General features: G+C 32.2%; 1 protein-coding gene across 3 annotated transcripts in view; it reads left to right on the top strand.

Annotated features, from left to right (window-relative positions):
* LOC129217215 (unconventional prefoldin RPB5 interactor 1-like) overlaps nucleotides 1-24,999 on the top strand; it is a 49,847-nt gene that overhangs the window by 19,288 nt on the left and 5,560 nt on the right. For 2 of the 3 annotated variants that reach the window (XM_054851486.1, XM_054851488.1), the window contains exons 4-12: nucleotides 460-595; nucleotides 5,092-5,171; nucleotides 5,251-5,314; nucleotides 10,302-10,376; nucleotides 11,379-11,458; nucleotides 11,540-11,609; nucleotides 16,697-16,949; nucleotides 17,227-17,434; nucleotides 19,602-19,814. In XM_054851486.1, coding sequence (XP_054707461.1) covers nucleotides 460-595; nucleotides 5,092-5,171; nucleotides 5,251-5,314; nucleotides 10,302-10,376; nucleotides 11,379-11,458; nucleotides 11,540-11,609; nucleotides 16,697-16,949; nucleotides 17,227-17,434; nucleotides 19,602-19,814 — 1,179 coding nt within the window. The remainder of the gene's footprint in view (nucleotides 1-459; nucleotides 596-5,091; nucleotides 5,172-5,250; nucleotides 5,315-10,301; nucleotides 10,377-11,378; nucleotides 11,459-11,539; nucleotides 11,610-16,696; nucleotides 16,950-17,226; nucleotides 17,435-19,601; nucleotides 19,815-24,999) is intronic. The other variant, XM_054851487.1, reaches the window with a different exon arrangement.

Raw genomic sequence — 24,999 nt, 5'->3', positions numbered from 1 at the left:
ACCCCAGTTGGCAGTACTGTTGTTTTGCAGCCTGCTTTTTAATTTTGAGGTATTTGACGTACCCTGGTGGGATACCAACAGCATCGTATTGTGTGAGTGTATGTTCACAATTAAATAATTATTTAAAAATTATTTAAAAATATTATTTAATTACATAATATATTAAAAATATTATTTAATTATGTAATTGGATTCCAATTTTGTTTCAAAAATTATTCTAGAAATTTTTAAAGTATTTAATTCTGTCTCAATTGCATTATGTTTATCTGCTAAAAACATACTGATATTCTAATCCAAATAATAGCAATTATACTTTTGCAAATAATGCATTGCCTGATTTTATAAATATTCTCTTGAAGTGTTAAGCATTATTTTGTGATTGTTGTAGAAATAAATTTGCTTATTTTGCAAAGGTTATTTCAAGGTTTTCCACTTAAATTCATTTTATTACTCATGTAGATTCCTTTTGGCACTCAGGCTTTTACTACGGGTAAATTAGTTCATACAAATGAAATAATGGTATTACTTGGTGATGACTGGTTTGCTGAAGTTTCAGCTAAAGAGGCTTCAGCCATAGCAAGTAGAAGAATTTTACGTAAGTTAGGATCTTTCAATTCCCCTTGTGCAAAATCATATGTCATGTGTTTTATGTATGATCACATTGCATGATCTTTTCTTTTTTTAAAATGTTTGAACAATTTTGAAATCTTGGTTGATGTATTTTTTTTTTGAAAGTTCCAGTTTTTGATTTGTGTTTTTCCCCCAAAGAATAATTTCATTTTATTATGTACTAGCTGCGTTGCCCAGCTTTGCATGGTCTACTTCGAAAATAAAAGTTATGTCCAGTGACGCATGTTCAACAATCTGGCTTCAACTAGAGAAAAAAAAATTAAAATTTCCGGTCCAAACAATAATTGTGTAAGAAAGAAAATGTCAAATCAAAAATTCCCGAACAAATTAAATGCAACTTTCCTGATTATCTTCTGCTGGCGGTACAAAAAAAAAAAAAAGAAAATAAAACAAATCGCCAAGTAATAATCAAAAAGGGAAATTTTTACCTCAAAACAAAAACAAAATTTTATTTTGTCTGAGCGGAGGAAAGAAAAAGTTTCAACCTTCTGAACGCTAATTTAAAATGAGATCGTGCAAACAATAATTTTCTGATTTAAAATTTCTGTTCCGTTAGGCTTAGCAGTGCTTTTTAATTTTTTCCTGATAATTTTACAGCCTTTTTTTTAATTTGAAGGAAATGAAGGAACTCTATGGGAGTTTTTCGCCGGCTTTTGAATGGAATCAAAGAAATTGGATAATTATTTCGGGTAGAAAGAGCCATTTAATGTCATTTTTGGGCCCTAAAATTAAAATTCGAACAGTTTGGTTCTTTTTTGGTGTTTGAAAACCCTCCCTACATTTCTTCTCCATTGCCCAAGTACCTCCCTGCCAAATTTGGTCGCGATCCGACATAAATTGTCGATTTGTATGTTGAACATATAAACAAACATACATATATATATATATATTCTTTGTTTTATTTATGTAGATTAACAGAAGTAGGTTAAAAAAGCTTAATGATTAACTCAGTTCTTTGTGATTTCATTATTATAATTTGTGACAGGTTTGTTTATTTTTGATACGGGGGGGGGGGCATCAATGCATGGCATATGATGAAGGCACTAATCTATCCCAGGGGACAGCAAAAGGCAATTTTTGCTGAATTTGCACTAATTTTTAATTTTGCAAATCTTTTCCCTTGTAAGGTACTTCAAGACATTCTGCCTTGGGCAGGTAAATGGCAGTATCTGCAGAAATGAGTTTTCAAGATATTTGAAAAAATGTGTGTTGGATTCAATACTAACCATAAGGAAATGTTGGAATTAGACTTTTTTTTAGCGCCTTATTTTTAGTATAAACCAAATAAGTAAGCTTATACAGTAAAGCGTAAGTACAACAGGTGACAAATATGCAAAAAAATGAAAAATGAAAAAATTGCTGTTACTGCTCTTTACCTGCCCACAGCAGCATTCCTAAAATTTTGCTTTGTACAGTAAACCCTTGTTTTATGCAGATTTGATTATAACTTGATGTAAGATTTGACATCTGTATTTTGTTTTATGTGGATGAGTTTTTATTTTTCGTGGGCGCAGTATTGCAAACAGACAACATTTTCCCCTCTCTAATAGTCAAAACTGTTGCAGATAATATGCAACAAACTGCATTTTGGTGTGCTAATAAGCAAGCCACTGGACTGCTGGAGACTTTTTTTTGACGATTTTTTTTACGCTGGTTCTAGAGTTCTTTCTCAGAAATAAAGTTATAAAACTCACACAATTCACAGAACTCACTAGAGTACTAGCTCTTATAGGTGACAAAGTTGGACCAAACTGACAAGAATACCAGCACGGATGAAACATAATCAAAAACTTTTAAACTTGAAAGTTTAAGCCATTCCTTGAGACTAAATAGCGAGTGATCTTCCTGCTTTGTTAGTACAGTAAGATCCCGTCATTGAAGCGACACGAGTGATCATGGATGCATTAATGCCCTAGAAAGAACTGCAGAGAAAAATAAGTGCTGCCAAAAGACTATCATAACCAGCTCTTTCTTTTATAAACACCAACTTCATTCATGCTTTCTTCAATCACATTTTGTGTATGTATTGAAATAATTACATATTTTGAATTTTTTTTTAAATATATGGAACGCACGCACGCGTAACGCCTATTTTAACACTGCTATTGAGTCTTAATTTATGCTGTTTTGATTTACACAACATTTTTGTGGAAGGCACACCCACATAAAATACGGGTCTTTTGTAATTCTATTTACTTCACCTAAAAAACTTGCTGCAATTGACTAGCAAAAACTCTCTCTTTTATTTTCTCTCTGGGTTTTACCTGTCATCTAAACCTAAAGGCAAGCATAAAAAGATTTTGTATGCGGAAAACATATTGGTTCACAATCAGCGCCGAGTTTTAAAATATTCACTCATAGAAATGTTTGCATATTTCTAACCAACTTTTCGACTATGAGATTGGTCATGTGTACGTTAGCATAATTCTTATTCAATATAGATGTTAGTTTTTTTGTTCTAATTTTCATTTCCTGTTGAAACCTTAGGCAAGTTTCTTAGCCCCTCTCTCTCTCACTCAGTTTTCTTTTTAAGCAGCACTTTTTCTCCTCTAAAATATGAAGATTATTATGAATGAAAGTATTATTTGAATGAATATATATGAAATTATCAGTTTAAATTAAAAATTCTTAGCGTATTAGCATTCTCGGACGCTCTGCCACTGTTCACCAAATTGATAGAACTTTGCATTCATTCAAATTTATGTCTTGCAAGATTTCCTTAGATTAACACCATTAAATTGGTAGAAAATTCAATTGATCAAAAGAACTAAGACTTACTCTTTGCCCATGATTGATATAAAATTGAAAAACCTTCAGTTAAGACAAGTATATCTGAATGAGGGGGGAAAGTAAAAAATTGGTACACGTGTTCCCCTCATTTGAATATGACTGCTTAATTTAGAGGCTTACATACATCTTCAAAAGTTGGCATCCTTGAAAATAATAGATGCATCCATTTTCCGATGCCTGTAAAACGGAAGTTTGCCTTCCCATCTAATCGGTGGTCATACTGTATCTGAAACTTCCACAACTTGATTTTCTTTTTCTCACTTTTTCAACCATCTAATTCTAGTAAAATAAATGCAGGGATAAACTATGAATGTATTGAAAATTTTCATATTTCGTTATTTTTTGAACTTGATTTTAGTTATTATTAAGTTATTGATAATAACTTCTTTTTCTGAAAATATCAAACTTAAAATAAATAAGTCTTTAGACGTTTACTTTTGCATTTATTTTCAAAAAAAAAAAAAAAAAGAAGAAAGAAAACAAATTTGAAATATTTTTTTCACGCTTTGACTTTTGCTAATAGAGCTACTGCGGCCCTAAAAATAGATTCTGAAGTATCCAAGTTCTTATTCTAATTTTCTGATGTCTTACAATTTAAAGCAAACATTAATGGTAATTTGCTTTGAAGAAAAAAAGAAAATGCTGAAGATTTTAATTTTTGCATCTGGTAATTGTCAGGACTGGATCTGGGAAGGGGGGGGGGGGGGGCGCAGGGTACTTGCCTGCCGGATGGCATCTTCCATCATGTGGCAAATTCACCCTATTTCTGTGTGGTTTTTCGTCTTGATTTTTAAACTTTAAGCATGATGGGCAATTTCAAGTTTTTGCCTTGGCTCAGAAAAATCAAGCATCCGGTACTGGTTGTGGTAGTACAATTTCATCTTTGCAGCTACGTGGTTGGGTACCAATTGTTACAAATTGAAGCAGCAATCATTTGCTTCATCTTCCTCAAGAGAGAGAGAGAGAGAGAGAAATGTAAATAAATTTTGTTTTTCATAATACATTATGATAACACTTTGAATGGATGTAATTTCTATGCTTTCAAATGTGATCAACACTACCATGTGTAACAGTTACTTAAATTTGTTTCCATTTCCTTAATTTTTCTAGTTAGAATTTTATAACTTCATTTTGAATAAAATATAGCAGCTACTTAAATTAACACCTATGAAAAAATGAGCAAAAGCTTTATATTCAAATTCTATTTATTAGTCATTAATTAAATTCACTCTTTTGCTGCACTGCCAATTTTACATTGAAATTTAAAGTGTTGAATAGAACCCCCCCCCCCCCCATTCTTTTGGTATGTTTGGTATGATTCACAGTTTAGCAGCTATTGTAGTTTTCTCAAAAATCTGACATTAGTGGAGATACCTTGCTTGATCTGAAATGGAAAGACTCTTCACTGGTAAGTGGAATTTGTATCATAATTTTATGTATTTTACTCATTGGCCAAGTGCAAAGGTGCACTTCAGTTGTTCATCGCATGGAAAGACGGTCAAGTCTTTTCCTTAATTTGATTTGTAATCATTTGCTTTTTCAATTATTTAAATGAAAAGTATAAAAGGAAAAAAAAACTATGAATTTATTTTATAAGTGTTTTGAATATTCATTTTTACCTCATGGTTTTGTACTTAGACAAAAGTTGGTAACAATGTTTCTTTTTCATAGAATGCTTAAAAATGTTAGAAGAATGTGAAAAAGAAAAACTTCAGTTCGAAAATTGGCTAAAGTACATCAATGAGGTTACTGTACGTAGTTTATTGTTTTTACTTTTAATTATTTTCAAAATATTGAAGTTTAAAATGAATGGATAATTCATATTTTTAGAATAGTGAAGGTTTAGTTGATATAAGAGAAGAATATGACGAGGAGAAAGAAAAAGAATGGAGAGGTATGGTATTTCATGCATAATGTTTTTTTTTTTTTGTTTTTTCTTTCAATAGTACAGTAAAACTTCGATTTAACGATACCCAATTTTACAATTTCCTCAATTTAATGATACCTTTAATTGCAGATTTGACTGCATTAACTGTTTATGCTCCTCGATTTAACGATAACTTTCTCCAGTCTTTTGGCAATCATTTAATCGAGATTATACTGTAATAACTTTTTTTTTTATTGCAACTCAAAAAAAACAGCATTTTTCTTTTGTCTTGCACTTCTTTAGTTTTATTTCCCTTATTTTGGAGGAAATTAAGGAACTACAAATTATATAGACTGTAACTGAAAGTCACATTACTCTGGAAGCAAATTTAGTTTGATTTATGTGAAATGGATATGAATGAATCCAGTTTATGTCTGTAAGGCTCCCTATTGGTACCGGGGCTGTTTGATTTAAACCACGGTTTAAAACGTGGTTTAAACCAAGTGTTTTTTTTAAAACCATGTGGTTTTTCTCAAAAAAAAATAATTTTTTTTTGAAAATTTTTATTGTTTTTCCCCAAATGTTTTCATAAATTTTACTTATTATTGTAAATAGTAAAATTTATTTAGTGTAAAGTAACTAGGAAAGCTTTATAGATAAATTACAGATTTAAGAAATTTAGAAACTTATATTTTTTAAGGTAATGCAAGTTTGCTAAATAGTTTTTATTTTGTTTGTTTTCTTATTTTTTAAAATCTATTCTGCTTTCCTATTAGGTACATAAATATACAAGGCAGACCAGCTATGTTTTTCTAAAATTGCATGGAAAAAATCCAAGTAGCTCTTTTATAATTTTGTAATAATCATTATTTTTCAGTCTTTTGCATTTCAAAATGGTCCAAAAAGCATATTTCAACCAAAAATTCATATACTACCTAATTTGCTTGATTACTTAAGATTTATTGAGATAGATTATGAACCATTGAAGTCATGCATATTGTAAAAATATCTTAACACTAGAATATTTAAATGACAAGAGAAAAAAATAACTAAAGACGTCCAAGAACACTTAGAGTAGGCATAAAATTGTGCTTATACCGGCATACATTTTGCATCCCTGATAGACGATGCATTCGGAGCAAGAAAAAAAATATATAAAATTATGAAAACAAAATATTTATGTAACTCTGTGCTCTTATTAAAAAATAATAATAATAATGCCAAACTTTCACCTTTCAAAGAACTTTTTTGATCCCAATTTTATAAAAGAAGTCTCATGTATGAATGGTGGAAAAATCAATGAACATTAATTTTTATGAGTCTTCATTATGAAAATATGTTCAAGTTTATTTTCATTTAAGTTTGCACTGAGGCTTTTAATTAAAATGATTTTTTTTCTTTGATAAAAAAGAATTGTATTCCTAAATGCATTAAACCTGAGGAATACTGGCTACAATGGAGAACATAACATAATGATTTTCTTAAAACCTACTTGTCCTGTTTCTATAATTGTTGTCACGGATACATTAGATAAATAATTTACATGATTTGTAACTTTTTTTTAAATCTTGAAAAACAAAATATGTGTTGATCTTTTTATTTTTAAAGTTGTATAATGTACATCAGACTTATGATTTATTAGTAGATACTGCAAAATACTTTCCATGTTTAAGAGATCCATAGTAAGTGTGATTTTAATTTTACTGTTTTTTTATTTATAGCAGATAGCTATGATTATGAAGATATTAATTTGCAAGAATTTATTCTTAATTATTTGTAATTAATAATGTCTGAACTATCGCAGTAAATTATTTCTCTGATTATTTATACCAAGGCCCACTTACATACATTGTAATTTTTTATAATAGTTAAAGATTTTCAAGCAATATTCTTTAATAGAAATCTCTGCGTAGGAGGAAATGAAATTACAAGATTTTACTTTTAATTATTTAATTAATTACTAAGAAATTAAATACAAATATGAATATTAAACATCCTTAAAAATTTTTTCATAAAATATTCATGATTTTTCTAAAATGAAATTGTTTTTCTTTTATTAATTAGTAATAAAACCAAATAAACATAGTTTAAACCAAAAAAACCTTGCTTAAACCAAAAAACCGTTTAAAAAAAAAAAAGGTTTTTATACCAACCCTGATTGGTACAGTGGATTTCTGATTTTTTGTTTTCTGTCCAGCTAATGATAAAAAATGTACGAAGCAGGAAAACATAAAATTGGAGACAGGGCTAAATGCCTAAGCATATTGTTTAAGAATCGACACTTCCTCATGAACTAGTGGAGAAAGGTGTAATCTTTATTTGTTTTTAATTTTAGGTTTAATTTCATTTATAGCATGTTCTATAGTACAATTTTTCACAATTGTTTTTATAGTTAAGTTGTAAATCTGCTTTTTGGTTGGAATTCACAATTAAAAATTGTTCTAGAAATTAAATGTGTTGAGCCACTTTATCAGCTATGGGGACATCTTCTATTATTTCTTGTTCATCTTCATCACTGTCATCCGAATCGGGTATTAAATCCAATATCGACGTAATTGTGATCTGATGAGACTATACATACACTATCGACTTTTGGAAGATTTTAAAGTAGTGTGTCAGTAGTTCTGGTCCTCAATTGGTCCTGAAAGAAGATTGTCTGTGTGATGGTTGTCTTTGCTCGCCCAAAGAACAATGAGATACAACAAAAAGAATGCCAGAGCAGCTTCAAACAGAATATAAAACAAATTACCTTCAAAAAAAAAAAAAAAAAAAAAACGCTTGCTTGAGTGATTTTGATCTTTTTGTAGAAAAAGGTATTAAGCGGATTTTTCGAAAAAGGGTTGAGTAAAATCCAGGACATTTTAGCATTATCAATATAGCAATTTTCATGAACCAGCAGAAATTGATGTTAAAAACGGGTACATGTATGAAACGGACAACATAAAATTGGGTTTCACTGTAACATCAAACACTAAATTTTCATGTTTCCAAATATGTTTTGAATGGTAAAGGTATAAGGAGTTAACTTGACAATGATTTATGATTGTCTACATCAGAAGATCTTGAACACTAAACATGGTTTTCTAAGGGGCTGAGCAGAGAAATGACCCTAAGTTGGAAGGCATTGAAGACATGTAGTGAGAAAACTTGTACAGCTTTATTAGCATCACTCTCAGGATGAAAAGTGTTCTATAAGTGGACGGTTATGTGTAATGGGGGGGGGGGGTTAAAATTCAAAAGGAAGTGGAAGGGAGAATAGTTATTATAATCATTTCATGAGAAAATGCCAAAATTTTTCATTATGGCGATTTAATTGCGCCTTGGCGACAAATAATTTTATTTTCAATTCATTCATAGTTTGACAAAATAAAGTGAACAATTGTAAATGACTCACCGCTAATAACTCAAAGCTCTGGTCTCTGGAGGACCATTCTTATGTTATGTTCTGGTTTGAAATGAACATACTCACAAAACACAATGTGGACTGTATAAAAGTTAAATCAACACACTTTATTAGTTGGATCCACTACTCCTCATTAACTAATAATAATACATATGAAGCCACTACTTCAAATAAAACGACGCATGAAGCCACTACTTTATTAGAAGAAACAATACTTTTGCAAGAAGAAAGAACAATCTGTTTTTCATATAGTTGCCATTACAAAACAACAATTAAAAACTAAACTTTCAACAAGGTAACATTGTTTTTTTTTTGAGGAAGTACCGAACAGTCATGGTAGTTTGGGGGAAAAAAACTCCTTCTTATTTTAATTTAACTTAATGCCAATTTATCAGGAATGTTGTGGAAAATAAACTTGCAATTACAAGATTTTTTTGAGGTATAGTCTTCATATTATGATGAGCTTCAACTTTAAAATTTCATATGGCAATCTCCATTTTTTGAATCATAGATTTGTAATCAGCATTACAATTTAACATATATTTGTATTTTGGGATAAATTGTAAACCATGTAATAGATTGGAAGATAATTGTATTATTCTGAACAGTGGCAGATTTAAGGGGGCTCAGGGGGCCCGTGCCTTTCTCCCCAAAAGGATGAATTTATTTACTATTTTTTAATGATTTCTCCATAGAATTTTAAATAATGCAAAATGAAAGAAATCATATTGTAGTATCTTGGGAAAGCCATGATATTAATGGAAACAGCATGTAATCTCACTATGTTATCTCAACTGTATCATGGTTTCAAAAACAAATCAGCAACTGCTTTGAAATTCGCACAGAAATTGTCCTGAATTTTTAAATAAAACTAATACGTTTAAGAGCCATTATCTTCTTAATTAAATAATATTTTGTAGTTAAAATACTGTAAAAGAGTTTATAAAAATTCAAATGAGATATGGGTATATGGATTTATTGACTAACCTTGCCCTTGTGTTATAATCATTATGACATTGTTCCTAATTAAAACCGCTCATTGTATAGCATTTCAGTGACACATTTGATTTAGTATTTAATTGGTTTGAAACGTTAAAGATGTTTTACGTCCACATTCAAAGTGTATTAGTGCATAATGTTTATGTACTTAGAAGTAGATCATTAGTCTGAAGGGATCCTAAAAAAAAACGGAAAAAAAAAACATTTTAAAATAAAGTAAGTAATGAAAACTTTGTAATGATACATCGTATTTGGGGAGGGGGGGGGAGGTGTTATTCAATTTCTCGGCCCGCTTCGAAAGATTTTTCTGTATCTGCACCTGATTCCGAATATCTAATTGAAATCTTAAAACAACAGCACAGTCAGAGGGGTTTTTGAGGGGTCCCCCAGTTAAGTTGGCCTCAAGTCAAGAAAGCATTCTGGCTGATCTAGCATTGACTAGATCATAGGGAATAAGCCGCACAAGCATTCTGGTTGCTTTACCTCTTAAATGTGGTATCAAGTTGATTCTTTTATCCTTCCTATCAATGCATTTTGTATTAAAGAATGAAAGAAGTGAAATTTAACAAATTGTTTGAGAAACCAAATTTATTGATTTTTTTTTTGAACCAGATAAACATGCTGAAAGTTTAAAAGAATATAGAAGACAAAGAACAGCAGAAGAAAAAAGCCATCAAGAAAACCAAGGTAATTGTTAATTCAGGTCTTCACAAAAAATATGAAGATGTTTTAATAGCGGAGACAGCTAACAAGGAATCCATTATTTGTTTCCGAAAGGCTGTGTACAAAATACTCAGTGATTACTGGTATAGCAACAAGGACTGACCCTTAAAAGTTGAAACCTTGTGTTGTCAAAGCAGCTGCAGACATTATTTTGTCAGATATAGGGTCAGAGGTTCACAATACTAAAGAATGTCCCTCATCTTGACAATTTCTTGGGGGACATTGGATCATTTCTTTCTGATGCACTGAAATTACTGATGAAATTTATCGTATAAAAGCATTCCTCACTCCTTGCAGCGATCAGTTGATTTCTGTACAGAAAGTATGGTTCCGAATATCTCATCGAGATTCTTTGATATCTTTGCTTGGAATTATAATCTAAATTAGAAAGCCTATTTACTAACCTCACTTTAGCTCTCCATTGAATCCTTTCCAGTTAATTGATCTCAAGTTTTTTTTTTTTTTTTTTTTTTTTTTTTAGGGGGGGGGGGGGGGATTAAAAGAAAAAAAGGCACAAACCACAACCAGAGAACAAACCATTATTAGTTGTTTCCTTTTGAGAAAAAAAAAATATTACGAGCGGTTCATTGATTGGCCAGTCTACCTTATACCAAAAAACTAAGGAAAATCTTGTGTGAGTAGTACAATAATATTCTATTATTCATTGAATATATATTGCTACAGAATAATATTTCACAATCTATGAAACACACGCCTGTGGTTATGACAGAGGGACATAGAAATCTGAAAGGTATGACATAGAAATCTGTTTAGCAATGAAATTCAGAATATTCAACTTATCAATTATTAAAATATTTTTTATTTTCAATATTGAGCTTAGTAAAATGCAATCACAATCGAAAACATTTTTTATTGTGCAGTGTTATAATTTTTTTAAAAATATTAATATTTACATTATAGTTTTGAAGTTAGACATGAATTATAACATTATGTGTTTCTTTGTAGATGGTTCAAAAATGTTAGAAGAATGTAACAACAAAAAAACGAACTTTGAAAGTTCCTTGAAAAGCATCAATGGGGGTTCCGTATGTATTTGTGTTTTCAGTGTTGATTATTCTTAAAATGTTACCAGTTGCAAATGAATAATCTCATTTATATATTTTCAGGGTGATGATGATTTAATTGATATAATGGAAGAATATGATGAAGAAGAAGAAAAAAAATGGAGGGGTATTGGTATTTAATTTATTATTGTCTTACCTTTTAAAAATCATAGTTTAGTAGAGAGTGAGAGCTGAGAGATGCAAATTACAGTAACTTTTCTTTTTGTGATTGTTGTTGATATTATAAACTGCTTATTATCAGCGGATCTCTGCGTTTCAAATCATCCCTAGAAGGCGCTGCATTTTCTTGCTAATAGCTGCTGAAAGAGATAGAATCAAGACCTTCCCATTTACATAAGATATAATTGTCCAATGAGACATATGCCTTGTCCATGCAAAACTGGATCCGAGGTGGCTTGATCGGTAAGGTATTGGACTTGTTACCGGACGGTCCCAGGTTCGATCCTAGCCGGTCAAAGATCCACCGTCTTTATTCATGATGACTGGGAGTCGTTAAATATGCTCGTAGTCACAAAGTCATGCAAGTGTCTTTTGAGCGCCTTTATGCAGTACATTCTGTAAATTTTTAATTTTTTAACTCAGTGTACAATTCTAAAGTTTTTTTCAATATCTCAAAGTTATTTCGAATAAGGGCAAGTGAAAGGAAGAGGCGGTCGAAATTAACTTTTGAAATCAGATTTTTTTTTGCTTGGAAATCTTGCATTGAGCTTCTGTTAAAAAAAAGGTGGCCAATTTCAGTTAATCAAAGCATTTTACCGCAAAAATTAAAAAAAAAAAAAAATCTTGGAATTTGATTGAAATAATTATAGCTTATTTTTGTCTAAGTTCTTCAAAAAAATGGGAAACTGCTATTATGCAGCTTAAATTTCTGATATTTGATATACTGTCCAGAAAGCAAGATGTCTATTTCTGGACTTGGTATTAATCGATATTTAGTTTGTTTCTGAAGTAAATGTTTCAAAATGTAGAAAATTTTGAAAAACCCACTTTACCAAGATAGTGAATTTTTAAAATATGCCTGCCCGAAAAAAATAGGCTGGTTTTTTTTTGGGCTGGGCCCGGTTTGACGAACCCTGCCTTTGATGTGCTAATGCGTTTTTGGAAAAAGAAAATATTTTAAACATCAAAGGTATAACGCCGCTCTAAATATCTCTCGACTCTCTAATCAATAAATAATTATTCAAAATTTTATGTCTGTCATAACATGACAACAGAGTACTGAATAGATTTATAAACTGAAGTAGAGGATATTCTCAGCTTATTTTTGTCTAAGTTCTTCAAAAAAATGGGAAACTGCTATTATGCAGCTTAAATTTCTGATATTTGATATACTGTCCAGAAAGCAAGATGTCTATTTCTGGACTTGGTATTAATCGATATTTAGTTTGTTTCTGAAGTAAATGTTTCAAAATGTAGAAAATTTTGAAAAACCCACTTTACCAAGATAGTGAATTTTTAAAATATGCCTGCCAGAAAAAAATAGGCTGGTTTTTTTTTGGGCTGGGCCCGGTTTGACGAACCCTGCCTTTGATGTGCTAATGCGTTTTTGGAAAAAGAAAATATTTTAAACATCAAAGGTATAACGCCGCTCTAAATATCTCTCGACTCTCTAATCAATAAATAATTATTCAAAATTTTATGTCTGTCATAACATGACAACAGAGTACTGAATAGATTTACAAACTGAAGTAGAGGATATTCTCATGTGAAATCTGAAACTAAAATCATTTCCAGTAAAATCAAAAATTCTAAAATACGGAACCATTACAAAAGGCATTGAATTTAATACCAAAAACAAATACATAGCCTCTCCAAAACTTTTTTTTAAATTTATTTAATACACAAATACTTAAAGAAATAAAAGGGTGGGGGAAAAGAGAATCGAGTAATTGTGGTCAACTCATTACTTTTTGGAACTAAAAAGTTAACTTAAATTATTGTCTACAATATATAAATATTATGCACATCTAAATAAAATGCAAATGTACCATATTATTTTTATGTATAACACAAAGCAGTGGAATTACCACGAATTAAAACTCACAAAAAGACTGTACTTGCACAAATTATAATACAAGGTTTTTCAGCGCAAGAACCAAAATGGGGAGTAGCAAGTTTTTTGCGTCACGTATGCTCAACCCTGTGTACTATAAACACACCAAAATAGCCTTCACGGCTCCACATTAAGAAGCAAAACAATATATGTATGCATTAATTAAAGATTAAAGTCACTTGTTTTTAGTGTAAAAGATAGCGCTTTTGAATTGCATGTTCAGATACAACAAATCAGTAATTTTCCCTTTTAGATTCTCAGTGAGACGGATTAATTGTTTCAATTAGCAGTATAATTTCACCACCGCCATGAGATATAATGAAGAATTCAATTTTACTTTTTTGGTTAGAGTTTTTTTTACCCTTCATTTGGAGCATTTTTGATCGGTAGTGCTCAGCACCTTTTTAGCTCTGGCCGATCAAGTCACGCACGACCTTGCACATAAGGACGGCGCGGCCCTGATTATGACTGTGATGAATGCATGTGAAATTCAATATGGGTACATGTTTTAAGTGTCTTTTCAGTGGTTTTTCTTTTGTTCCTTTTTTGAAATGTACTTTTTTTTAGTAACATGTTGTAGTAAAAGACTTTTGTTAAAATTGAAATTGCATTAAGCAAAAATTAATTGATAGAATCATACAGAGTCCCCGACCGACCTTTTGTGTGTTTGGCACACAAGTTCTACCGGGTCAATAAGTATGATTTATCATGCAGAAAGCAGTGTTTCTTCCTCTCCCCCCCCCCCAAAAGGATTTTATACTGCCAGCTGTTATGTATGTAGATAACTTTCAGAATAATTTTAAACATGTAGTATTATTTTAAGTTTTACCTTTTATGATTATAACTATATTAAATATTTCTAATTTTATACTTATTTTTAAATATATAGTGAGACTGCTCTGGAGCGACCACTCTAGGTTCCTGATACAAACGGTTGTTAATGGAGGTTGGTCGCTCTTAGAGGTTGTTTTGAAAACACAAATAACAATAACAATGCCAACAGAAATTAATAATGTTCTGCTTACAGTATATAAAGAACATTATGCTAAGAATATACACAGTCCAGTCACATTAATGTGACCACCACGTACTTTCCAAGTCAGAGTTAAATAACCAATCACAGAAGGCAGGTGGCGGCACAGTGCAGTTGAGCGTATATAAAGGGTGTGAGAGGGCTTCGGAAAACATTTCAATCGTTGGCGTAATGCAGAAACAAAGCGTTTTATCCGACGTCCAAAAGGGCATGATCATTGGCTTTCGGGCCAAGGGTGGAAGCATTTCCGAAACGGCTGAGTTTGTGAACTGTTCGCGTGCTGCCGTGGTAAAAGTGTACCGTGCATGGCAAAATAGGACTGTCCAAAATCAGCAACGTGGCAAATGTGTTGCACCACGGGCCATAGATGAAGGAGGCGAACGACGTTTGCGGAGATGCGTTCGGGCAGAGAGACGGGCTACCGTTGAGCAACTGACCACCAAAATGAACCAAGGGGCTACCAAAAGTGTCTCCCAAACTACTATTCAACGATCATTGCTGCGTCTAGGCCTCCGAAGCAGACGCCTGGTTCGTGCACCTATGCTGACTGCTGTTCATCGACGACGAAGGCTAGAATTTGCACGCCAGTACAGCAGCTGGACGTCCACTGAGTGGCGACAGGTAGCGTTTTCAGATGAATCGCGTTTTATGCTCCATCGGACAGATGGACATTGGCGTATAAGGCGTGAAACCTCTGAAAGGAACCATCCTGCAACCATTGCCGGAACGGTCCAAGCTGGAGGCGGGAGCATTATGGTCTGGGGAATGTTTTCCTGGCATTCTCTGGGTTCACTGATCATTGTGAAAGGCACGATGGACCAATACAAGTACTCATCTGTCCTTGCGGACCATGTCCACCCCTACCTCAGGATGATGGCATCTTCCAGCAGGACAATGCGAGGTGCCATACAGCTGCCAATGTACGTGCGTGGTTCGAAGAGCACCAGGATGAGTTTACCGTCCTCCCCTGGCCAGCAAACTCACCTGACTTAAACCCAATCGAGCATCTGCGGGACCATCTCGATCGAGTTGTTCGTGCCACGGATCCTCAACCGTATAATCTAGCGCAGCTGACCACGGCATTAGAGTCTGCATGACTCAACATTCCAGAGAACACCTTGAGGGACCTAAGTGACTCTCTTCCTGCACGTTTCGCAGCTGTCCGCTCTGCGAAAGGTGGTTATTCTAGCTTTTGACAGATGGTCACGTTAATGTGACTGGACTGTGTAATAGAGTAACTAAAATTTTTCTTTTCAAAATAATACTTTCATCGATTTTTTTATCAAGGAACTAATTCATTCAAAAGGCGAGAAAATATTTGTTTGCTTCAGGTTTCTTGTTTTTTTTTTTTGCAATTGCTTTTGTTTATAGTTCAGCTTTTAGTCACAAAAATTAATTATTTATATCATTAAGATGGTGCAATCTGAGTACAAAATGAGCCTATCTATCATCTGTTCAAATGAGCTATAAATAGATTCTGACCATAACAATGACATAGGAATGAATGACCTCTTCTATTCAGATGCAACATTTGAATTCCAAGAACAACCTTTTGAAAACTTCTTGCTCTTCTCACCTCTCACTATGACGGACAAGTGTCTAACTTGTTGCAAGATTTGTAATTGTCATCTTAGCTTCCCAAGAGTGCGATAAACTACTCCCTTCTTTTTGTAACATTTTTGAGGTTCTTAACACGGGCACAAAAGAAATCCAGTTGAAACGCCTGGATAAATAGGTTTTACCTCCTTATTCTGGCTTACTTCCACTTTCGTAAGGAAGAGAAGACGGATCTGTGATGAGACTAAAATGTATTATTGCTTTCCTTTTGTCATCTCTCTTATGGTTTCTCTAGCGAAAATTCCTTCATTTTTTGGTGATGAGTACTACAGAACATTGGTAACTACAGAAGAAAACCAGTGCCTTTGAAATTCGGTCATTATTGGAGGAGGTCACTATCTAGAGGTGGTCACTCATAAAAGTTTCACTGTATCAGCAAAATAACATTTTTTCTCATGAATTTTGCACCAAAGTAGAAGTTCAATTCTGATTCAGTGAATTATTTGAAAAAAAAAAAAAAAAAAAACAAATTTGTTCATGTTATTTTTTCTCCTAGCTAAACATGCTGAAAGTTTGAAAGAATACCGAAGACAAACAATAGCTGAAAAGAAAAACCATCAAGAAGACCCAGTTAGTTGTAATTCTGATGATGCTTTTGCAGAAATATTAAATAACTTAGAAATTAATGAAGCAGATTCAAATGATGTTGAATCAGATAGAAATACGACTGAGTACTCTGATGAATGTTCACAGAATTCTGAAGAACATTTTAAACCCCCATTAAAGTTACTCATCAATTGTAATAATCGGTAAGTAAATATCTTTATTAATAATGTATGTAAAATTTGCATGTTCAATTTTAAACAAGAACATGACATGGTTTGCAGTTTTGATCAAGCCCGTGGTAGACAAAATATTGGTTGTTTATGAATATTTTTATATTTAGTCACTGTGTGTAACATTAACAAAAGTTGTAAAGTGGTATTTTTTTTAAGTATTGTAAACGTACATTCTGATTGCTCTAAATGATTTGCATAAAACTTATTTACAGAGTAAATCAAGGCATTGACTTTTTTTTCATGACAGGAAGTCTTTCTCTGAAAGCGAAACAGGAGATGATGTAGAGGATTGTAGCAAAAGAAAAGATGATAATGCAAATACTTTGGAATGTAATTCACCTAGTTCGAGTAAGCATGTTAGATGGGTTGATTTGTCAAAACAGAACATGAAAAAAATTACATTTAAGCATAGCAAAAGTAAAAAGCATGATTCAAGTCATCGTAGGAGAAGCCAGGTAAGTACAGTGTGTACATATATGTATATACAAATGCAATACACTTACCATACTACCCGGCATTAACTGGCATGCCACAAAATTCGGGAGTCACCAGATAACACTTGCCTGGTCCTTTTGGGCATGTTGGAAAAATCGAGGTTAGAAAAAAAAATCTATAAAAAATTTATGTACAACTTAAAAAAAAAGTTCTGTACATATCTTATTAGTATTAATAAACAGTTTAATTTTGTAGAAATATTAACTAACAATGTCATTTATTTGTTATTATAACAAGAAAAATGTTATTCAATAACAAATAATTTAAAAAAAAATTAAATTAAAACTAAGCAAACATTTAAGCAATAAGTTACCGTCTCTAAGCCAGTGCTAAAGAATTTACCACAGCTCACTACTACTATTGCTACTACACGACTGCACGTTTTAAGGAAGCAGGGCTCATCAGAAAACACGTGAGCACTTTCAGCTGATTTCTCTGAGGCTCGTGTCACAAAGCATACACCACAAAGTTTGACACCACAATGCGATGCTACAAACCTGCGCCAAAGCATGTGTCCTTTTTTTTTGGAAGAATTTGCTATTTTTTTTTTCCTTACAGTGGTTTGCTTTCTGATTGGAAATGAATGAGGATGTTTACTTTTGTTTTTGTTGAAAAAAAAATCTTGAATTGCTTTTTTCCGGCATGCCGGCTAATACAGTGTATATAGGAGAAGGTAGGGTAAGATGACAAACTACCCTACTATTTGTTTTTCTGACTATTTTTTTTCTTCTGTTAATTAAAAGTTTCAAATTTAAATTCATTGCATCTTTAATTTAAAAAGTATGTCATCAAAAACAAAGAGTGTTCTTTATTATCTTGCCCCACCTATCGGGTGAGATGGCAAACAGCTAAAAGTAAACATCTTGCGTATGCTATGTAAGATGCAAATGTGGCTTGTGCTATGTGCGTAATGACAGCGACGTACACAAGATAGGGTCCTTTCTTCACTCGACGCAAAAGAGAATCTTATTGTTGCAAGGGCATTAAAGTTTTCTTATGTCTCAAAGGGGAGATATGATGCTTTTTGCACACAGGATAAGGTGGGCACTTAGAATATACAACAGAAATGTACACTCCAGAACTGGTTCACGTGGACCCTATGAAGTAATAGCATGTTGAAAGTGTATTTTCCCAAGAAGTGTGACAATTGTGACAGAACTGATTATCTATGAAAATCCCCCCCCCCCCTCCTTTCCTTTTTTGTTTTAGTTAGTATGTAGAGTAAGTGCATTTTTTAAATAAAAACAACTTCAAGGAACTGATAAAATACTTTGTTATAACAGAATAATCATAAAACAATTTTAATTTTTATAAAATTGTTAATTTTGCAAATCTACACTCTAATGCAATTAAACCTGCAACATTTACTGTTACTAACAATCTAAAAAATAACTGAACACATTATTTATTCTGAAAAAACAAAGAGATTTGATCTTTTTGGTCATCTTCACAAAAAATGTTATTTTCTTTTGTGAGGGAGATTTGGTCACGGAGGACATTAAAAGATTCTAATTTATGAATGTAACTTTCCCAATGCCCCTGGGTCAATCCATGTCAAATCATCCAGGCCATGCCACTCACCATCTCCGACTTTAATCAAATTTGGTGTACTTGTAGATTTTTTTATGCTGATTATGGAAATATAAATTATTTTGATATTTATGAAGGAGTTGAAAAGTTACGAGATTTCAAATATATGCCAAGATGATTTTTTTTTCCGCCATTTTGATCGACACAAAGACTGGTATAAATGACTATAACTCATTAACAAATTATCACAGAACTTTGAATTTCTTTTTTATTTTGTTCAGTATGATGTAAACTTGAGTTTAAACTGGGTTTAAATTGCATAACTTTTTAAAGTTTTTTCTCTGGGGGTTTACTTTTAATTTTTTGACTCGAAAACGGAGTAACTTTGACAGAAATTTACTCAAAGTATACTCCTTCGATTTCGGCTCTGTGTGGTCTCACAGTTCGCTTATCTTCCTAAAACCTTTACTGCACTTATTCATAATAGTTTTTTCAAAAGAAAAGAGAATCCAAGATCATTTTTCATTCTATGTGTGCTCAGTTTTATAATTTTGCACTGAATTCAATTTCATTAAAAACTCATAATTTTTCTTGCAGGATTCTTTCAGTGAAAGTGATGATCCTTCTTCAATACAAAGTCCTTCAGACATATATAAGCATTTTGGTAGTTACTTCCAAATGTCTCCTCCTAAATCCATCCTTAAAGTCAAACAATCGCCAACTTCTGACTACAGTGAGCCTTCTTTTCAAACCAAAGAAAACATGCCAAAGTCGAGTTCACCAGACACAAATGATGAGAGTTCATATCCTGTAAGTTTTAATTGTATCTTTGCACTTCAAACTTAATTGTTATTTGATTTGTTTATCTTTTCTAAATCAGGTGCAGCAAAATCAAATTTAGAAAGGAAGGAAAGGGTTAGGAGTTCTTCATGATTATTTTCCAAAATTTAAGTCTGAGTGAAGCAATTTTCAGCTACCTCTGAAGACCATAAGGGAATGAATTACTAGGAAGGGTTGAAGGCTCTCTTTAAAAAATTGACTCATGAAAATCTTAAAAATGATATTTTAAGCTATGTTTGGAAATGAAAGATGAGAGAAGAAGAGGTCCCATTCCAATTTTTTTCAAAACTGAAGTCATTTTGGAAAGGAAAGGGTTTGAAGTTTTTCTGTGAAAATTTCTAAAAAGAAAATTTTAAATTATCTTAGATAACATTAAAAAATGAGGGAGGTTGAGACGTTTAAAAGAATGGTGGCAGCTCAAGAATTTTTTCATACTGAGGTTTTAGAAACACACTCGTTAAGCTATGTGTCGATACGTTAAGGAAAGAGTTAGGTGCTTTCCTTCAAATATTTTTGTGACTGAAGACCAAAACATGTATTTTTAGGCTATATTTGGTGATGACATTAGAGCAAAGGTAGAGCAAAGAGCTCTTCCTGGAAAATTTTCAATATTGAAGCTTTAAAAATCTTAATATTATCTTTGGGGATGTTTGGAGGGAAGGGGTGGGAGATTTGGCAGCTTTCGCCTCTTGAGAACACATTTCAAAACTATCTTCAGTGGCCTTAGACAATGCAGTGAGAAAGGTTTCTATCAGAAATTGTTTGAAAAATCTCAAAAGGCAAAGTTTATCCAATGTTGGGGAAAAGCCCATTTCCTTCAGAAAATGTTTCAATTTGAAATTCTAAAAATGTAATTTTAAATTAACTTTGGACACATTGGAAAAGGGCACTGGGTTCAGGGATTAAATTTTCTGAATTTATAGAGCCTGAAACCTTAATTGTAGAATTTTGTTGTTCTCATCAAGTAAGGGTTTTAACTTTTTCTTTTTATTATATCCATGCTTGGGAGCCGCACACAGATATTGCCCTGAGGCATGAATGGTGGTTTACCCCAACTATAGATCTATTATTGCATTCTCAAGGCACTGAAGCAGACAGATAACATTTATTTTGATATCATAAAATTTGCTGCTCACGGGATCTTAATCTCAATCCCGCAAGGTTTTTCCATTCAAAAGTTTTCTAACCTTTGCCGCTCATAAAAGGACTATTTTCACAAGCATCATGTAAAATTTGAATCACCTTCCCCTCATGTGGATTTACCATTTAAGAACACAATAAAAATACAGTATATTTTTCTGAGAATGAATTAGTATTCTCATTCAAGGTTTCAATTTTCATACGGTCAGCAATTGAAAAAATGCATCTAGTTTAAAAATATTTCTGAAAACAATCACAAATGTTTAAAATCCAGGAAATTACACTTTAGAAAAATAGGGAAAGTGTATTACCAATTGCAAAACCCGTTGGAGTAGCCTGAATACACTGTTGGAGCACTTCTGTGAGCTTAAGGAATGCACTCAAACAAAACTCTTACAACTACTCTTACAAAAGGGTCACAATATTTTTCCCCAAATAAAAAAACAATGAAAAACCTAGCATTATTTATGTATACCATACGACTCTAAAAAAAGTGACAGAAACTTGGATGAAGCACAGGATAACTTGCAGTGCAGTGAATTAAGCTGCTCAAGTATTTGAATGTCCCTTAAAGTGAGAGATAAAATGAACGTAGTTATCCAAAAACTTTTACTGGTACTGCGTCTTGGTGAAAAAAAGTAGCACTCACCCCTTGCTGAAATGAATCAAATGCACTGACATAATGACAAACATTACTGAAGCCACACAAGTATTCTCGATGCAAGTTAAATTGGATACAGCAAAACACACATCTAATCATTGAGCTATAACATTAAGAGGAGAGAGAACTTCTACATTACCCATTCTTCTACACTGAGACTTACAGTCACAGTCTGAATTTCGAGTGAGCATGGCAAAACCAATTGCATAATTAAACATCTTGTTTAATGGCAAAAGACCACTTCTTTTGCCATAACGATTTGAACATATTAAGGATTTGAAAATTGCATGGCAAAAGGCTTTACAGGATAAAACTTGAGTTTAAATGTTAAAAGTGATTCTTTTGCCATACTCGCTTGGGTGAAAAACGGACCAATTAGTTTGCTCTCCTCTTAGTGTTACAGCTCAATGCATCTAATAGATATCGTTTTTGTTCGAAATTTGCAGTTCTTGAGCAAAAACCATTCCTAAGAAAAGGAAAATCTACTTCAGAAGGTGATGAAGTTAACAGGGATTTTTTGCTAAATGGTCCCCAGTTATTTAATCTCGGTAAAACCAACTGCACCCAACAGCATGTGTTTTCATTAAGAGCATTATTTTTTGAGCAAAAATCCTTTCTAGTTCCATATGAGCAATACTTTATTATTGCCCCTTGGACTTTTTTAGGGCACACTATTGCGTACAAAACGGTAATTGCTAAATAACTGAATCTATTATTTCAGAAAGGGCATAAGTCCAACTAATGCAACTTTTCAGGAATTAATAAAAAGTTTTTATTTCATTCAGAAATGAACTAAATTCTACAAAATTTTTTATGACTAATCCAGCCACAAGTAGGATCATTATCTCACCTTAAATTACGTTTCATTTCATCACTGAAATTAATTAATTTTTTTTTTAACTTGAACTTATGCCTTTTCTGCTATAAATATTTCAAAAGACGTGTTTACAGTGATGAAAATGTAAATCAAGTGAAACATATTTGTTTTAAACTGATTTACAATAATAAAAAATATTACAAATAATGAAAATAATAAATCCATATTCATAATTTCATTATATTGAGAAAATACATCGTGTATTTTCCTCTTTCTCTTGGAAGAAGGTTTCCTGTTTGGTTTTGGCATATTTTAAAGACATAAGGGGTCACTCATACTAGATTGAAATACAGAAAATTCGATTTAAATATTAAGGATCCTTTTGTAAAATTGTACTAACCATATTAATCTTCAAGGTGGATCAAAATTTTGTTGACCATTTTAAAACTTTTGCAACTCTAAGCTAATAAACATTTAAAAAATGCCAAATTAAAAAATTTTTTTTCTAAAAACTATGAAAATTATAATTCTAGGAAATTGTGGTTTCACTGTTTAGCTATTAAGTTGCTCTTTCATCTGTCTCATAAAATGTTAATTTATAAATGTTAAACAATTAATATTTACAAATTTTTAAATTGAATTTTAAAAAATCAAACAAGTTGAAATAAAATTAATTTTAGCCAGCAATTCTGTACTTAACTCCCTGACATTGAACACTCTTAAGGGCAAGAATTTTGTTGAAAACTTCTTAATTTAATGATTTTAATAAAATTATAACTATAACAAGGCTGCCAACCTTGGAGAAACAATTTGAGGAGCATCAGTGCTGATTATGAGGAGCAATTTAAAAAATTGTGGAACAGTTCGGAATTTTGTATAAAAATCAATTCAAATAACTAAAACCTTTTATTTAAAATTTTTTTAAAGCTTTATATAATAATCATTTTTAAAATACTAATAATTTTTAAATCAATAAAAGTTTTAAACGCTATTTCAATCTTTGAGTATGAGCGTCTTTAATTTCCCATATTTACATGTTTGTTATGATAAAATAGCAAAATTTAGGCTTGAAAGCGTTCGGTCGGGAAATGCGGAGCAAAAGAACCTCTTTGCGGAGCCTCGGAGTTTTGACTTTTTGCGGAACAACTCCGCAAAAAGCGGAGCAGTTGGCAACCCTGGCCTTTTCACAAGGCATAGTAAGTGTCATAAATGCAAAAACTTTTACTCCCATGGCGGATGCAAAGAGATTGCGATTTTCGAAATGATCGCATTAAAAGTAAAAAGAACGGCACATAAAAGAATTTATTTAAGTAAATTGTTTTAGAATTGTATTTTAGAGCTCTACAACAAACGTATTATTAATAACAATCGACATAATTGAAGCAAAAGTCAAATTAAACCAGATTTAGATTTTAACTCTTTTAGATCGAAATTATGTGTCCATAAAGGACACATAATTGTTTGAAATTTTTAACTTGTGAAAAAAGCGTAACAAGCATCAAAAATCAGAAAAATTTGTTTCTCATATCGGATGCAAAGAGATTGCTTTAATCATAATGAAAGCATCTAGAGTCTAAAAACAGCAAATAAAAGAATTTATTAAAGCAAAAAAATTTTAGAAAGGTATTTTAACATGTCAAGAATCTCATATTATTAATAATTATAGACTTAATCATCAGAAATTTAGAGTAAGGAAAAACATTTCGATGTGGGGGAAAAAATAGTCTAATGAAAAAATCGGATTTTTGGTATTAACAGACGAAAAAACATTGGAATTTTGGTAAAATTCAGTATAACGTATTCACTCATATCAGATTGGCGATAGAAAATCTTAAAGGCCATGTAGAATAAAAAATAAGGAGTTTGTAAGGAGATAATAGCAAAATTTAGGAGTTTTAAGGGCCCTTGTTTTCTTTTCTTAAAAAGCAGGAGTTTGTAAGGAGCGTACAAACCCTGCACATGGTTATAATCTGTCATATCTGTTGAACATTCGCTTTACTGTCCCAAGATCCCGGTTGCAAAGGACAAACGAATGTCCTCTCAGAGGAAAGTCATCAGCAATCTTGTTAAATTTCTTCAGTGTTATTTCTAGAAAAAGTCTCCTGCAGTGCTGTTCTTATTTTGACCAGCGTACATCTCACTGAAAGCATCTAGTTTTTTCGCAGTTCTTATAGTGATGTTAGTAAAACCCCTGAATAATGAACGAATTTCATTCGGATTCCGCGATTTCGAATCCCCCCCCCCCCCACGACGAACCTACCATTACAGAAATTATGTTAGATCAAAGATTTGTTTTTACTTTTTTACGCCAAAAAAACTAGTTCTTCTATGATCTTGCCATTGCGTCTTACTATTTCTTCCTTTGCGTTTAGTGCAAAAACGGCATAAGTCCGACTTATGCCTTTTTTGCACTAAACGAAAAATGTGACCCCTAAATAAAGTGCTTTCTTGTACAAGAATTGACTTCCCTGCTACACTAGTTGATGTCTCTACATACATGCATGGGAAAACAACAGCTAACTCAATTTTGAAAAAGA

This window comes from Uloborus diversus, chromosome 2 (genome assembly GCF_026930045.1).
Source record: "Uloborus diversus isolate 005 chromosome 2, Udiv.v.3.1, whole genome shotgun sequence".
NCBI classification, from domain to species: domain Eukaryota; kingdom Metazoa; phylum Arthropoda; class Arachnida; order Araneae; family Uloboridae; genus Uloborus; species Uloborus diversus.
The sequence above is the reverse complement of the archived record's forward strand: the minus strand, read 5'-3'. Positions and strand labels throughout refer to the sequence as shown.